The sequence below is a fragment of the Kwoniella bestiolae genome, chromosome 5, assembly GCF_000512585.2.
Source record: "Kwoniella bestiolae CBS 10118 chromosome 5, complete sequence".
In the NCBI taxonomy this organism is placed as follows: Eukaryota; Fungi; Basidiomycota; class Tremellomycetes; order Tremellales; family Cryptococcaceae; genus Kwoniella; species Kwoniella bestiolae.
In genome coordinates, this window is record NC_089245.1 from 1,042,026 (window position 1) to 1,056,949 (window position 14,924).

At 46.9% G+C, this 14,924-nt stretch overlaps 4 protein-coding genes across 4 annotated transcripts; 1 reads left to right on the top strand and 3 right to left on the bottom strand.

The window, feature by feature from the left end:
• Window positions 1-522: 522 nt before the first annotated feature.
• I302_106781 (uncharacterized protein) lies at window positions 523-1,023 on the bottom strand (the record flags this gene model as incomplete). Its single annotated transcript, XM_019192567.1, has 4 exons — window positions 523-591; window positions 664-715; window positions 783-934; window positions 1,006-1,023. 4 exons carry the CDS (start codon window positions 1,021-1,023, stop codon window positions 523-525), a joined length of 291 nt encoding a protein of 96 aa, XP_019045564.1.
• Window positions 1,024-2,769: 1,746 nt separating this feature from the next.
• On the top strand, window positions 2,770-4,477 carry I302_106782 (uncharacterized protein; the record flags this gene model as incomplete). Its single annotated transcript, XM_019192566.1, has 11 exons — window positions 2,770-2,861; window positions 2,922-3,024; window positions 3,077-3,149; window positions 3,196-3,266; window positions 3,331-3,419; window positions 3,483-3,555; window positions 3,606-3,745; window positions 3,810-3,908; window positions 3,967-4,075; window positions 4,152-4,235; window positions 4,322-4,477. 11 exons carry the CDS (start codon window positions 2,770-2,772, stop codon window positions 4,475-4,477), a joined length of 1,089 nt encoding a protein of 362 aa, XP_019045563.1.
• A 433-nt stretch (window positions 4,478-4,910) lies between these two features.
• I302_106783 (uncharacterized protein) lies at window positions 4,911-10,650 on the bottom strand (the record flags this gene model as incomplete). The annotated part of the gene is made up of 8 exons (XM_019192565.1): window positions 4,911-6,498; window positions 6,552-6,772; window positions 6,825-8,194; window positions 8,245-8,463; window positions 8,520-8,614; window positions 8,675-9,106; window positions 9,163-9,520; window positions 9,651-10,650. The coding sequence occupies 8 exons, from the start codon at window positions 10,648-10,650 to the stop codon at window positions 4,911-4,913; spliced, it is 5,283 nt and encodes a 1,760-aa protein (XP_019045562.1).
• Window positions 10,651-12,042: 1,392 nt separating this feature from the next.
• Window positions 12,043-14,850, bottom strand: I302_106784 (uncharacterized protein; the record flags this gene model as incomplete). Its single annotated transcript, XM_019192564.1, has 1 exon — window positions 12,043-14,850. One exon carries the CDS (start codon window positions 14,848-14,850, stop codon window positions 12,043-12,045), a length of 2,808 nt encoding a protein of 935 aa, XP_019045561.1.
• Window positions 14,851-14,924: the final 74 nt, after the last annotated feature.

Sequence of the window (14,924 nt, forward strand, 5' to 3'; positions counted from 1 at the left end):
TGTGATCTTCTGTACTATATGTTCACCTATGAAAATATCAAAGCTGCTACATCTCAAGCTCTGAAATGCACCATTCACAGGTACACAAACACCTCTTACCGGTAGAGAGAAAATACATGCAGGCATGACGTGCCTATGAAGGTGTTGACCAAAGATTTTGGTCGGAATCGGGTGTCGTCCAATCTCGGTAGCGTGCCCTCGAAGTAGTATCAACGCTACGACATACTGGTCCAAATCCATTCCTGTGTATTAGGGCGTCAATAGGAAAAAAGCAGATAGAGATTTGGTGTACCGAAAGCTAGAAACTCATGACAGGTCAATCGTGTCCGCTGCCTGCAGGCTTCCGTCTAGGTGTACGGCTTGCTGTCTAGGATGAACTGCAGCTGCGACGAAACCTTTGCATCCGCACTCGAGACAAAATTACAAACCCCCTGGGACAACCTGCCCTTCCAAAGTATAGAACCCGATAGAAACAAGCTGATCTTGGCCATCACAATGGCAGGACGATCGAGCCCAGGTGATCTAATCACCACGAGTGATGACCCAAACCTTATTACCGGGACCTTGGGGAAGTCCTAAATCGGCTGGTGACTATGCGTCGATTGATCTTTGACATCAGCAAGGTACCGTGACTTTCTGGCAGGGTACATGGCCCGCTCTCACCATATCAGGGGGGATGACCGTCAATCTGCCTCCAGGTCTTTCGACGATGTATCTATATCAAGTCCGTGCTCCACTCAGAGAACTTCCTTCCACGGTACATCGCTCTAAAACCAGCTTACTGGTAATCAAATCCACTTCCACTTCCGCCGTGTCCAGGATGTCTCATACTGTGCACTTGTTCGAAGGCGAGCGCAAATGGCTCACCGAAGTGAACGGGGATGGTAGCTTGGAAGATGTCTGCTTGGTGAGGGCCGAAGGGGACTTCGTGAAACTGCAAGGTGAACATAAGAGATAATCAACAGCTGATACGGCGGTGTTGGTTGGATTGACGGAGAGACTTACCTCGATAATGATGGACATTGTGGAGAGGCCTTGGTATCAGAATTCTTATGTAAACGATAAGTAGAGAAGAAAGAGACAGTTGATTTGAGCTCTCCTTGTTGGAAGTCAGATTCAGATTCGTCGTTTATATATCCTTCTTCTCATGGAAGGGTTTGACTACGTCCAACAAGCTCTTTGGGCATCTCAAAGGCGTGTTGAAGGGTATGTTATCGCTCACTTGATCCTTCTCACTTCGGCTCATATTCGCTTTACCTAGTTTGGGTCTTGTAGAAATGGTCAACCGGCTTCCAACAGTGATCGCCACAGTCGCCGGACAACCATGAAGGATGTCATGTAATGATCAAGATGATTAGTCCGCGTCTGATTGTGCTTCGCCAAAAAAAGGTCACGTATTGGTCGTGTTTAGGTTTAACCTTTCTCTTTTTTGATTGATTGATTGTGTGACCTATGTCCACTACTCAGGGATAGTGCGTTGACGTAGATCTAAGAGACCCTTGGCGGGCGCATTTAGTAGCCCATCAACGTCCCGGGCTCGCACGTCCCTCTGACCTTTTTGCACGCTGAGGTGGAGTCAATCTTGCCACATGACTGCGCGTAAGGATGGGTACTGCATACCACGCTGTGACAGCCTCAAAAAAGACTTCTTATTTCTGGTCAGCGATAATTCCAAGGTAGCGATCAATTTATGTTTTTGTTCTGCACAAGTACGAGTCGCCCCAAATTACAGTAAGCTACCCCTGATTGTGAGGAACGGCATGATACGGTATTGGAGAGCTACCCGACACATCCTTGTTACACCGGCTTTTACCAATTGACTTGAATTTCAGTCTTGTCAATAGCCTGCTGATTCAGTATGACTGTGATGAGTTTCATGCAGTATGCAATCGATAAATTGCCGTTGGTGCGTTCTGGGTGTCAGGTGTTAGTCCCACCATAACAGCGAGAAGGCCAATGCCGACTTTCACTGACCAAATGTCCCTGCATCACGCTTTATGAAGGGATGATGAGTTCTTGGCTTTGAGATCACCCCATGATCTGAAAACTGCTCGTACACATGAAAAGGAATTATCATTCGATTGCATGTAAGTACGCTCCATGCTCTAGTACGAAAAAGCTGCTCCCTACGAGACCACTACTGGGGATGATGGGCACGTGCATCCCATCCCTGGTGGTCCGAGAGCCCTTGTGGATAATCCATATTGAAATTATTTAAGGGCTCCAGTGGTCGTCACCGAGGATTTACGAAGGGTCAATCGAGACATATACAATTTCTATACGAATCAACGTTTCGGATACACGGGTGTTTTCCCTGCTCACTTGACATCAAACGAAACGGACAATCTTCAAGAGGTCGGTCTTGCGATTCCGGGTGCTGATGCATGAGGGTACATACACTGCCAAACTAGGCCAGCCTTAGACGCTGATGGAGGCGAAGTAATCGTCTGAAACGGACCACGGGAATCTAGCGACGATCCCTTGACGACGGCTAAAATAGCTTGAAAGGACTACTAATGGATTTTCATCCGCAAACCTCGGGACAGGGTCCCAGCTTTGGTTTTCGATCGATGCGAGGAAAATGCTACAAAGGAGGAGACATCGAGGGAGACATCGATTCTCCCGTATTTCTCCTCTTGGGGTACTCTTGCCTACCAAGGAAAAATTCACAAAATCAAAGCCAGTCCAAAATCTCCAAGGTCATATCTTCACTGGTGCAGAGATATTCAACCACCAAATCTCGACTCGTTATCCAGTGGATTTACCATCATGTCGGCTCAAAGCAACGAGGAGATCGAGATGATGGCTGCGGCCGTCCTTGGAACGGACAAAGGCTGGAATCTGGGACCGTATCTGATGGCGTGAGTTTCAACCTCGTTTACTGTAAATGTATTCTGCTCGCATTTTGATGTCTTCCTCAGCTGTGTCTACGATGCGATTCTGTTTGGCGTCTTCACCCAGCAATACATAGACTGGTGGAGATACTCCGAAGCGACTGAACGACGTGTCATCAAGTGGACAACGGTGAGCACAATGGATCTGAGGGGGACTCGTCCTGACGACTGACATATTGTAGCATTGGATCATGTTTGCTTCAGTCGTATGGACAGGAGCAGTCATATGGTACACGATGCGAATTTTTGTGTATTGTGAGTTCTTGAGGGTTTCTCCTGGATCGAGCTGATCTATCGAAAGACTTCGGACAATACATTGCTTTTACCTTTGTGGATATTGCTCTGGCTTGGCCTCTCATCGGAGTCACCATGGTAAGTCAGTCCCGACTGTGTGTACTCATCTTGCGACTGTTGACCGGTCATACACACACCGTAGGTCGCCCCCGTACAGGCGTTCTACGCTTTCCGTGCCTATAAGCTGAATGGAGAAAGAATATACATATTAATGACTTTTCTCGCTCTGATGTGAGTGCTATTGTTTATTCAGCCACCGGGACTCACGATCATTAACACATTATAAAAACGCAGCGCCTCTGAGGTGGCCATAGTGGTTGTGATTACGATCAAGGCCTCACCACTTCAGAGTATCCTCGAAGCAGCGGTGAGTAAACCTCAAAACCCCTTTGGCTCCGGCTGATTGCTCTCGATCAGAAAATCAACGACGTTGTTCGGGCTTGGCAAGTCGTGAGCCTGACCACCGATCTGCTCATGACTTGCACGCTTGCCTGGGGATTATGGAGATCCCGTACAGGCTGGTCACACACCGATGCCCTGATCAAGAAGCTGCTTTTGTGAATAATACCTCGTGCCGCGTGTGTTCCGATTGTCCTGACTGATGGCTTGCCATGGTCACAGGATCACCATCGAGACTCAGTTGGCGCCAACCTGCGTGATGTTGGCGTTTGTGATTTCATGGTCCTTCAACCCTGCTTCAACGTTGGGTTTATTCTTTGAGTGGGTCGGTCTCCTTTCCATTTATTTCACAGACGTACTAACACTAGGGTTTTTCCAGCTTGGCGATCCCCAAAGCCTACACCATCGGTTACTTGGCTACCCTCAACTCTCGATACGCTCTGCGTCGAGAGACTGCTTCCAACGGTCAAAAATATTCGGCAGACACGGTGAGTCAGACCCCCTCTTCTTTTTTAAGCTGTGAGACGGAACACTGCACGCCCCTCAAACCCCTTCTCGGTTCAGAAACCCAACACCTACGCTCTGGGAGGAAACAGATTACAACAAGCCACTGTCCAAGTCGAAGTCGATACCGAAACGTACATCGAGGTGAGCTGTTTGACCGATTCATTTCTTCTCTTGTCTTGGAGACATCTTCTTTTCGGCTCATGAGTTTGCTTGTCGGTACACAACAGTCATACCAGATGCAACCCACTCGAAGTGGGATCAACCGCGACCCGAAGCCATTGTACGAAGTGAAAGAGCATGAAGACGAAGATGAATCGGTTGAAGATCTCGATTACGCCACTAATCTCTCAAAGAAGAATCTTCACAGTCCATCGATGGCTTGATGGACCTTTAGAACAAGTCGATAATTTGGATCACTCAGTGAAATGGGGATACCTCATCGCATACCGTAGCACAGAAGCGATCCATATGATTTTTTGGATGCATGAGTACAGATGGTATCGAAATGCTAACGTTGCAGACCTCGCTTCTTTTCGGATTAGATTCCCCTCCGTCTCCGTGTTCCTCCTGAACCTGTATATCTCTTTGTTCCCTCTAAAGTACACTGCGGTTTTCACAGGCTAGCCATGTACCATATCAGCTTCCACCACAGCCGTACACATCCACTAGTCATAATGTTATTCATGTTCATAGTATGCAAGATAGCTATAAAAGTATAAGTTGAATGTATATGCAAGATCGGCAGCAAAGGAGAAGAGAAATGTCCGAAATACGCCCAGATACGGTGAATCATCGTCGCAATACAAGAAAGCAAATCTACACAGCATATCCATACCCACTTCCCCCTTGATACTGATCATCATCATCCCTCCTTCCTCTACTTCGGGTGGTCTCGTTATATCCATGATTACGGGAGGAGGACGTCGAAGTCGGAGCGAACACATCAGGTTCCTCAGAGAAGGTATCGAAACTTCCTCTCACAGGGCTCAGCTCAGGTATATCCAATTGATCGTTCGCGTGCCCTCTACTCGAAGGTGAGAAGAGGGGTAAACTCATACGGCGTTTAGTAGGCGAAGTGGAATCTTTGATTGGTGAATTCTCTCCTGATAAACTTGCTCGTTTAAAATTGATGGAATCTTTCGATAACCTTCTAACCTCTTTACGTATCTCGTTATCGGCCGTATCGAACACGCTGGGCGAGGTGTACGATAATCTCGATACGGGGGTGATCATATTTCTGTTGTGGTCGAATCCCCTTGAAGTAGGGGATGGTTGACCGGGATCGGAAAATTGTCTAAGTAACATCGATGAAGGTCTGTTGGTATCGTGTCGGGAAGGTGAATTTTGGAAATTGATCAGATTCTGTTGAGGTGGATTAGGGTTAGGAGAAGGAGGGTACGAGAACATGCTTCTAGGTGTATGTGAACCCGAGCCCAGACCGATATTGTAGTTATTGTTGTCGTCCGAAAGAGAAACGGACATTGCAGGTGATCTTGAGAAATCCTTCTGAGGACTAAACGTCATGGCAGGTTGATAGGCTCCTCTCTCCCTATCGTCGTGATCCGTATAAGTCGATTGGAAAGAGAAATGATCGGTCAAACTCTTCTGTCTAACGGGCGCTCCCTTTGATTTTTGAGGTAATGGCACTGTAGCTTCGTCATCTGCGAATTTATCCTTCTTACTGTCCTTTCTTCGTTTAATGCCTAATTCCCGTTTGAGTTGACCGGTTATCCACGCTTCTCTTATGATTTCCGAATCTCTGGGCAGGTACGACTGCTTGAAGGATAAGACCAACCATCTAGGTCCCACTGCGATGGCCCAGGTCATACCGATCGTCATCCAATATGTGAAAGTCGGGTAGACCACCTCCACCACACCAGCGTAGGGAAGTACAGCCAAATACGAGTAGATGGGAACCCATACGTAGACGAGTAAAGTCGAAGCGAGGATGATGACCCAGGTGATAACTGTCCAATACCTTGAGTTGATGCCGACGTACGAATTCGCAGCGAGGACACCTGCAGAAGCTATAGCAGTACCGAGATCGTATAGACAGTTGGTATCTCTTCCAGTCGATGACCATGTCTCTCCTCCACCGTAGCACAGATAAGGGATAAAGAAGATGACTGCTGATTGGTACAGTCCATCGGCCATATAAAGCCAGAATCGAGTCCGCGTGTATTCGATACCGGCTATACCACGTTTATACAATTGAGGAAATGCCATAGCTGCTTTGGCGTTGACATCTTGATCGAAAGTACCCAGAACAGCCACGGGGAGAGACGTGTAGAAGAGGTTGTACATCAACAAGAAGGTGTATTCGAAAAGGTAGGTCGCGTCGAATGAACTGAAGATGAGGAACCAGAACATCGATATGGTGAAAATGGCGTTCTTGTAGAAGAAGCTGGAGAAATGTGGTCAGCTTTGGCAGATTCTGATGTCCCAGGATAGACCTACTTCGCGTGCATATTGGCGACTCTGATGTACGACCATCTCCCATGAACGAGTAACAGCCTAGTCAAGAATCTAAATTGTCCAAAGGCGTAATCCGCAGACATGGCAGCTTGTGAACCTTCTAACCCGTAAAGACCGACTCCGACATTGGCTTCTTGAATCATGGCTACGTCGTTGGCTCCATCACCGATAGACAGTGTCATAGCATTGCATCCTTCTTTGACCTATAGTCATCCATTAGCATACAGTATCTCGAGATAGAAGAAGAGCACTCACAAGCCTAACGGTTAAAGCCTTCTGAGAAGGGGACACCCTACAGCAGATGACGGCTGAACATTGAGTACCTAAACTCAAGAACAACCCCTTCAAACTCGGCTGAAGCGCGTATCTCAAACTTTCACCATCGATGACCACAGCAAAAGTAGCGGAGATGTCCATCCCGGGATTCATAATCTTGCCCGATCCAGGAGTCGTAGGAGGCGGACCAATCACCGAGGCGATCTTGTTCAATCCAGCCTCGATCTGAGCTCTGGCACCTTCTTCCGAATCCGCCGAAATGATCATCACCTCCATATCGTTCGTCAAGAGATTACAACTATATCCGATCTCGATCGCAGTTTGCAGTTTATCTCCGGTTAAGATCCACAACTTGATACCTGCACGATGTAACATTGCGATTGCGTCGGGTACACCTTCCTGCAATTTATCTTCTAACGCAGTTGCTCCCAGGATAGTCAAAGAGTGTTCAACCAATTCACAAGCCTTTTCGATCTCCCCTTCTCTGTCTATCGTAGCGGCAGCGGCGGAATCGTACGTCTTAGACCATTCCGCATATTCGCTTTCGGATAGTTCTCGATAAGCGATACACAGAGTACGCAGCCCACCATTAGCAAAAGTTTCTAGATCTTTCAAGGTGGTTTCTTTGAGACCTTCATCGTGGTTGGGATCCAGTCGACTGTAGATAACGCTGTCCGCTCCTTTGCAATATAGTATGATCCTGCCATCGGGACTTCTAGCCACCACACTCATTCGCTTCCTACTACTGTTGAACTCGAGAAGTTTCAATGGCGTCCAACGTTCGGGCGAACCCAAAACCTCGATATCTAGATAATTATTGTTCTTGTTGATGAATGGGAAACCGACGTCTCGAGCAGCAGCGACCAGAGCAGCTTCATCGGGTGATTCGGCTTTGTAGTCTAATTCATATGGTTTCGCAGGATCAGGAGCATCGGAAAGAACAGAGTGACAGATTGCCAACGCGCGAAAGAAGTCGATGATGTGGTGTTGAAGGGGATCGGAAGGGTTGGCCATGTGATCGACCAGATTAGGGGCGATAAGAGTCAGTTTGTCTTCTCGTAGATATCGATTTCTAATGGTATGCTTCATCATCTTGAGCATTTTCTCCTTCAACGCGGCCAGTTCGACTTCTTGATCTTCCATAGCGGGACCTGTCTCTTGTCCATCCCTCTTGGCAGCTCCCATCATGGCTTCTGTCATACCTTCACCGAATATCTTCCCCTGAATCGAACATTTCTTGAACTCCATGATATTCTGAGTCAAAGTACCGGTCTTATCGGAAAAGACGTATTCGATTTGACCAAGATCATCAGAGATGTTCCATGTTTTTGGAACGCATGGTGTGTCGTCTGAAGCGAGTCTCAGCTTGAGATCATTTCAATGGGTATATGTCACTTACAAGGCTCATAGTACATCTCGACATCTTGAAAGATAAAATACGCTTGGATTGTCTTGACCACCTCGACCGTAATATACAGCGAAATCGGCACGATATTCTGAAAGACAATAAGACAGGAGAAAAAGATGATGACCGAGTCCAAGTAGATGTTATCGCTCGCTTCGGCACCTGGTTCGTATGATTCCGCGCTTGTTCCAGTGAGAGAGCGGTACCATCCATCTACGATCACTGTCAGTTTTACGTCTATGTCTATTGCTAACAAAGGACGCACTCACGCAGCAAGGCAGTTGTCAAGCACAGTACGAGCAAGACAACGAAATTCATTATAACGTTGAAGTTTGTCTCCTTTTCGATTTTACTTCGTTTGGAACTATGGGGAATATAAGTATCAGTCAAAAGATCCGCTTCCCAACTGCGAATCACGACTCACGGCGTATCACCACCATTGAGCATGATCTTGGTATCCGCACCCGTAAAGACGACCATCCCGATGATCCACTTCGTATTCCTCAACGAACAACCTCTCAATAACAGCTCGTTGATCGTAATCCCTTCAGCCTGTTCTTCAGCTTTCCCGTATGAGTCCGCGGGGGTGTATCGCAGTACACCGTTATAAGTGTACAAATTCGCATGAGGGGGTTCTGAATCAACGACAAATCTAGCATGTTCCAGATCTTCTTCGGATGATATCGACGAGGTCGCTCTCAAGGCTTTTCTAATTTTCAGATTGGTTTCTCCATCCAAATTCTTCGTCTCGACGAAACATAGGTTATCGACGTTGGAGGTGGAAAGGACGATGATATCCGCTGGGACTTGCTCGTTGTCTCGCAACATTACCAAATCACCTACTTCGAGTTTTTTCCTGTTCGATGGGGCCATCAGCATAAGCTCTTCATCCGAAGAAAGTGCTGCACTCACCAAAGAGTCCTCTCCCATTGCACACTGCCCGAGGATGGCCTATTCCAATCGACAACCCCAATACTCCTCCTCGACATCATACTGGGCATACTCGATGTTTTCCTCAACATCAAAGACTGCCTAAATCCTTCTTCATTGGGTAGATCTGGAGTGGCAGATTCCGTGATATTGAGAGACGGTATAACTGTCGAAGGCATCGTCGAAAGGGGATACGACTCCTTGTCCACCACAACCACATCTAGCTCTTCTTGTGAATCCTGGTCCAATGCCTTCTGGCTATCCGCCATCATGATCTTATTACCTGCACTTCCCTCACGTTCTCGCAGTTTTCGTACTCCTTTTGACGTTTTACCGGGGGCTAGAGATATCGTTAGCTCAATACTCAACACCATTTCTCTAACCCTTCCCCTGCCATCTCGCGATATATCCTCGACTCCACGCCCTCACGTATTACCCCGTTTGCCATCGAAAAAAGACCGACCACTCACCCAATCCAACATTGAACAACTTCTCCACCCAATTCCTCGGATCCCTCGGCTGGTTATAATTCCTCCACCCACCCGCCAGTTTAGTAGTCGCAGAATTATTCACCTGATCATCCAACTTTGATCTCCTCCAATCTTCAATCCCATCTTTGATCGCCGTCATTCCCAGAATCGCCAAAAGAGGCAACATACCAATTTGCGCATTTGGCGCACCAAACACACTGAACAGCTGGATAATCACAAGAAACAAGAAATAGATATTGGCGACTCTCCTAAATTGTTCGAACAGGTTCTTGGGGATGAAGGTGATGAGAGTGTATTTCGAAGTTCGGACTTTGTTTCGAACGTATCGGACTATGGGATCGCCCTTGACGGTGAGAAGGTTGGCGGGGAGGTTGATATTGACATATACACTTCGTCGGGGTAGGGGTTCTTTCGCTTTGCCTTTACCTTTTATTTTATCTGTAAGAGATATCTCGGGCGGTGGTTGTGGCTGTGATTGTGATTGGGGTGGATTGACTTCGATGGTAGGTACGGATTTCTGGGGGGAACCGAACTCTTCAGCAGCGAGTGTACTCTGCGTACCCCTCCTACTACCTTGTGTACTCTCCGGACCCTCTGCTATACCCTCTTCCATCACCCCCTTTCTCCTCTTACTTCCTATCCCCGACGCCTTCCTCCTCATACTCTTGAATATCGTCCTTCTCTTTGCCCGCTTCTCAGCCAAAGCCTCCGATTTGATAGATTCAGCTAATACCGAATGGGCCGTTCGAACGGTACGTAATCTCAGTTCGGGGTCTATGGAATGTCGATCAAATACCTCTTCTTCCTCTGAGTCATCCACGTTGAGGTATGATCGAGGGGTGTGGTCGCGGTGGTTGGAGGAGACCATTGGTGCAGGATTGGGGTTGAGACGGGAGGTAGAAGAGGAGGGGTCGAGGGAGTAGGAGGAAGAGGATGATCCATATGGATTGTTGGGGTATGAGGGATCAAGGTGTGACATTTTGTAGCCTGTTTAAAATGAGTGTGGGCGAAATGAATGTGATGGTATGGCTATATCAATCAAAGGGGGCTGTGAGGATATACTATCGATGAATCGATGAAAGTCAGTTGACAGAGTTCCCGTTATGGATGTTCTGGAAGACTCACCAACTACTTTATAGCTATTCTACAGCTCGAATTTTATTTCTTATTTACTTGATATGAGGTATGATCAAAATCTGCGATATGATGGGAAGCGGAGTGGACTAGCGAGGTAATGACCAGAATGCAGATTCTACTTTGATCTCGTTGTAAAAGCCGTTTCCACCTCAGCAGGTGGTTGTGATAATGACACAGACCACCGCGTCACCCGAGCGTCACTTTGGGTTTTAAATAGATGGATAGCTTTGATCCTCAATTGTCTTTGATCTATCGCTCTAGTCGTTCCTACCCTTTCTATCTCCTGGTCGTCAAGGTTGGTCGTTACAACTCTGATTCTACCGTTGGGTCAGCGGGGACCGCGATGGTGATAGTGTGGGTATTACTATATCGATGAGCTGGATGGAGTTGGTGTTGATGTATGTTTATGACATTTGATGTTAATCACAGTATCGGTGGAAGGATGTTGATGATGAATGGAGTGTATCAAAGGTGGTTGTGGTGGGTGGATATCAAACTCGTGGCAGTGTAGTGTATTAGCAGTGTAAATCTTTTGATTGAGAATCCCGTGTTCGTGTTCGTGTCATTGTCCGCGTCGTGGTGGGTGATATCCTTTATTGATCTTTGACCGAGCTCTGATAAAAGAGGATATCCAGAATGATCAAGATAGCATACACGTCCGAATCATTCAGCAGGCTACAGTACTAGGTACTACTATGAGTGGATCCGGCGGCCTAACATAGAGTACAGTACTCGTGAAAATGGACAGGTTAATGATGGCACGCACATTCTCTGCCTCATCCCGGATTCAGGAACACCACAGTCGCGTCGGATGGTAGTGTACTCAGCCTACTTAGTCAGCTTACGCCGTAATACCCGTAGAGTCACTGCACTACAAAATGGATTAACTACGTCTGCTTCTCCATTTCGGATCCGATAACATATAACACACAAGGAAACGCGTTTGAGACCGGCGGTCATTCATCAACACCACAATCACACTCGCTCTCAACCCTGCAGGTAACAATCCTCTCTCTACCTTTCGGGATTAGGATTACTGGTTGATATACATATGGCATATGGCACATGGATGTATATCATGCTCAATTTGAGCTCATTGCGACTGACCAGTTCATGCATCCAGCATGGACGAAAGAGACAATATCGCACTACCGGGTCAAAGCAAGGACCAGCCACAACTGGGGACACTTATAACGATACATGATGATATACAACAAACAGTTATGCACTGATACTAATGATATACCACCCCATAATCCGATGCAATGCAAGAATCAACTCTATTCTGTTCTCTCCTCCTTCTATCATCCCATACGCAGGATCTGATACTACCTAGGTCGACGACGCTCTTTCTATCATCCTGTTCAACTTGAGCATCCAATCTAGGTGGTGGAGGTGGTTTCAGGCTTTGTAAAAACGTCAAAAACCCTTTCTTCCCCCTCCACCCAGTCCGTCTCATCACATCCTCCACATCGACCTCCCTCCCACTCTTGATATCAACCAACATCCTAGCTCCAACCGCTCCCTTATCCCATACTCTCCCTTCCGACTCGCCATTGACCTCTCTCCAGGACGCTTCCACCCGATAGGCTTCATCAACCCTATCAGTCATAGCCAAGTTGATCATCAACCTTCCAACTACGTTCGATTTTATCCTGAATCCCGAAGAAGAAGAAGAAGAAGAAGAAGAAGACGAACGGACCGAGGCGTCGAACACTGCCAGAGCACTTTCAAGGTGGTCCGAGTCGATGAGAATTCGAATCATGTTGGATACGACCCTGTTGTTCGGTTTGATGGATTTAGAAATCATCTCTTTGTATAGGTGTATTGCGTATCCTAACGTCTCTTCGTGATTTAATCTACTTTCCCCCTCCTCTTGCCTATCATTCCTTTTACTAGAGGCGAAGATGAGATTCGATAATACTGTATTATATATCTTGATTGCTCTTACATCCTCCCCATTCACCTGTTGAAGCAGGTGCAATACCTTGATCCTATCTTGCGATTTAACAGACCTAGACAAGTTGGATACTATAATTTCGATAACCTCAGACGGGATAGGATTGCCCTGTAAGATCCTTTCGTTAAGATTTAATGCCAAATCCGTATCCTGTATTCCACCTGTACTCAATCCCTGGGTCAGAGCCAACACAAGTGGTGCAAGGGAACGACCATAGTTCTCTGACCACAGATAATCTTTGATATGCCTTTCCAGCAATATAGCTCTGGACGGGGAAGACTTCATCCCAATAGATCGAATGAATAACAACATATCCGGTTTTCTAATTGCCATTCCGTCCGCCATGAGATCAGAGTACAGCCGAGAGGCAAAGTGGAGATGGTGATTGGGCGAAGTGAGGGAATGACGAAATAGCTTTTGCCATAGGAATAGATTCTTAATTGACCATCGGAAAGGTGGATTGGCAGATCGAGCATATTGGTAGATCTTTCTTGATAAGATATAGCCTTCCGATGAAGGTAAACATGCGAGGATCAGTCGGAATAATGGGATGATCGATTCAGAGGGGAGTTGAGAGGTGATTTGACTTTCGTGTAGTAGTTTAGTGTATCGAATGATCAGTTTATCGATTTCCTGAGGTGTTGAGTAAGAAGGGGACGTCCGTTTTGCGTTGTATAAGCCGATGGTCAGGGACGAGATCAAAGCGGTACAATCGCCTTCTTTATGCTGGAGAGCAAGTCCGAGGAGTCGTATTGCCGCATCCAATCGAACCACGACATCATCTTGAGAAGATCTAGCCACTGATATTCCTCTTCCTACCAAACCACCGACATTCATCTCGCCGTTCTCCAGGATTTCCAATGCTTTCTGGACCCTCGTTCTAGCTCTTCTGGTGGCCGAATCCAATGCTTGATATAGTATACGAGAGGTCCTAGATATCGGATCGATATTCAACGATGTTAAGATGGAAGGAACCAACTCTTCTAAACCATCCCCATCTTCTGCTTTCGACAACTTTCGCATCACTTTGTGTAGATGAGTCATCTTGATATCCACACCCTGCTCGATACACCAGGTAATGTTCCTCAAAGATTGCTTGAGACCTTCCGACGAGCTTCCACTGGACATCACCAGGATCTCTCCGATATAATAACCCAGAGAGGTGGTCACACTTTTCTTCCTGACCATATCTAATACCATCTCCTCGATCTCGATCATCTGACTAGTCATCTCGCCCTTGTTCTTTTGACCAGTATTCCTTCTCGTACTCTGTAATCTTCGATAATGCAACCCCAGCCATCCTCGCTTCAGCTCATGAGGGAACGACCTCAACGGAATCTTACTTTCCAATGTCGTCCATAAAACTCTAACCAACTTGTGAATCTCCTCTTCTTCCCCTTCTGTGTACCTGGAAACATCATACTCCGCTCTAAACCTCCTTAAACCCAGTCTGATAATCCTGATCAAATCCTTCTGATCGATCTCCCCCAAGGACATGCCGCATTTCTTAGCGAGCTTCAACAGGGTCTTAATCCTGCTCCAACCCTTCTGCTGCGCAGTGTGATCTATCTGATGCGATATTAACGATTTGAAGGTTGCGTCTGGGATGTACTGCCGCAGGGAGGGGTGCAACGATGTATACACTGTCCATGATTCATCGGGGGTGGAGTAGAGCGATAGGGATAGGATCTCCATGTGCCGTTTGAAGGGATAGGAATTGGGCGAGTAGGGTAGACGGGGTGGAAGGGGAAGATGGGGTGTGGACTTGTGATGCGGGGTGGGGAAGTCCGGTTGGAAACGATTGTCTTCTTCATTCTCCGGTTCTATTAGTGAATTCGGGCGTGAGACGTTCATAGATTGAGGTTGAGGCGAAGAGTCGTGGTTGGATGTGAAGAATGTTCGTTGGGGGATTGTAAGGATTGAAGAGGTGGTGGAGAACCATTTTGAACATCCTGGTAAATTTGGATCATGTGCTGCTGATGATCTCCTGTGTGGAACTAGCCTTGGATAATATGATGGAAGGGGTGATGCTGTTCTCAGAGTCGTACTTATACAAGTAACAACCCTGACCTTGTTGGACATCGTTCATCTATCGGAATCTGAAGACCAATCCCGAATTAGCTATTGCAGGGGTTTACACCTAAAGGAAAGCTGCA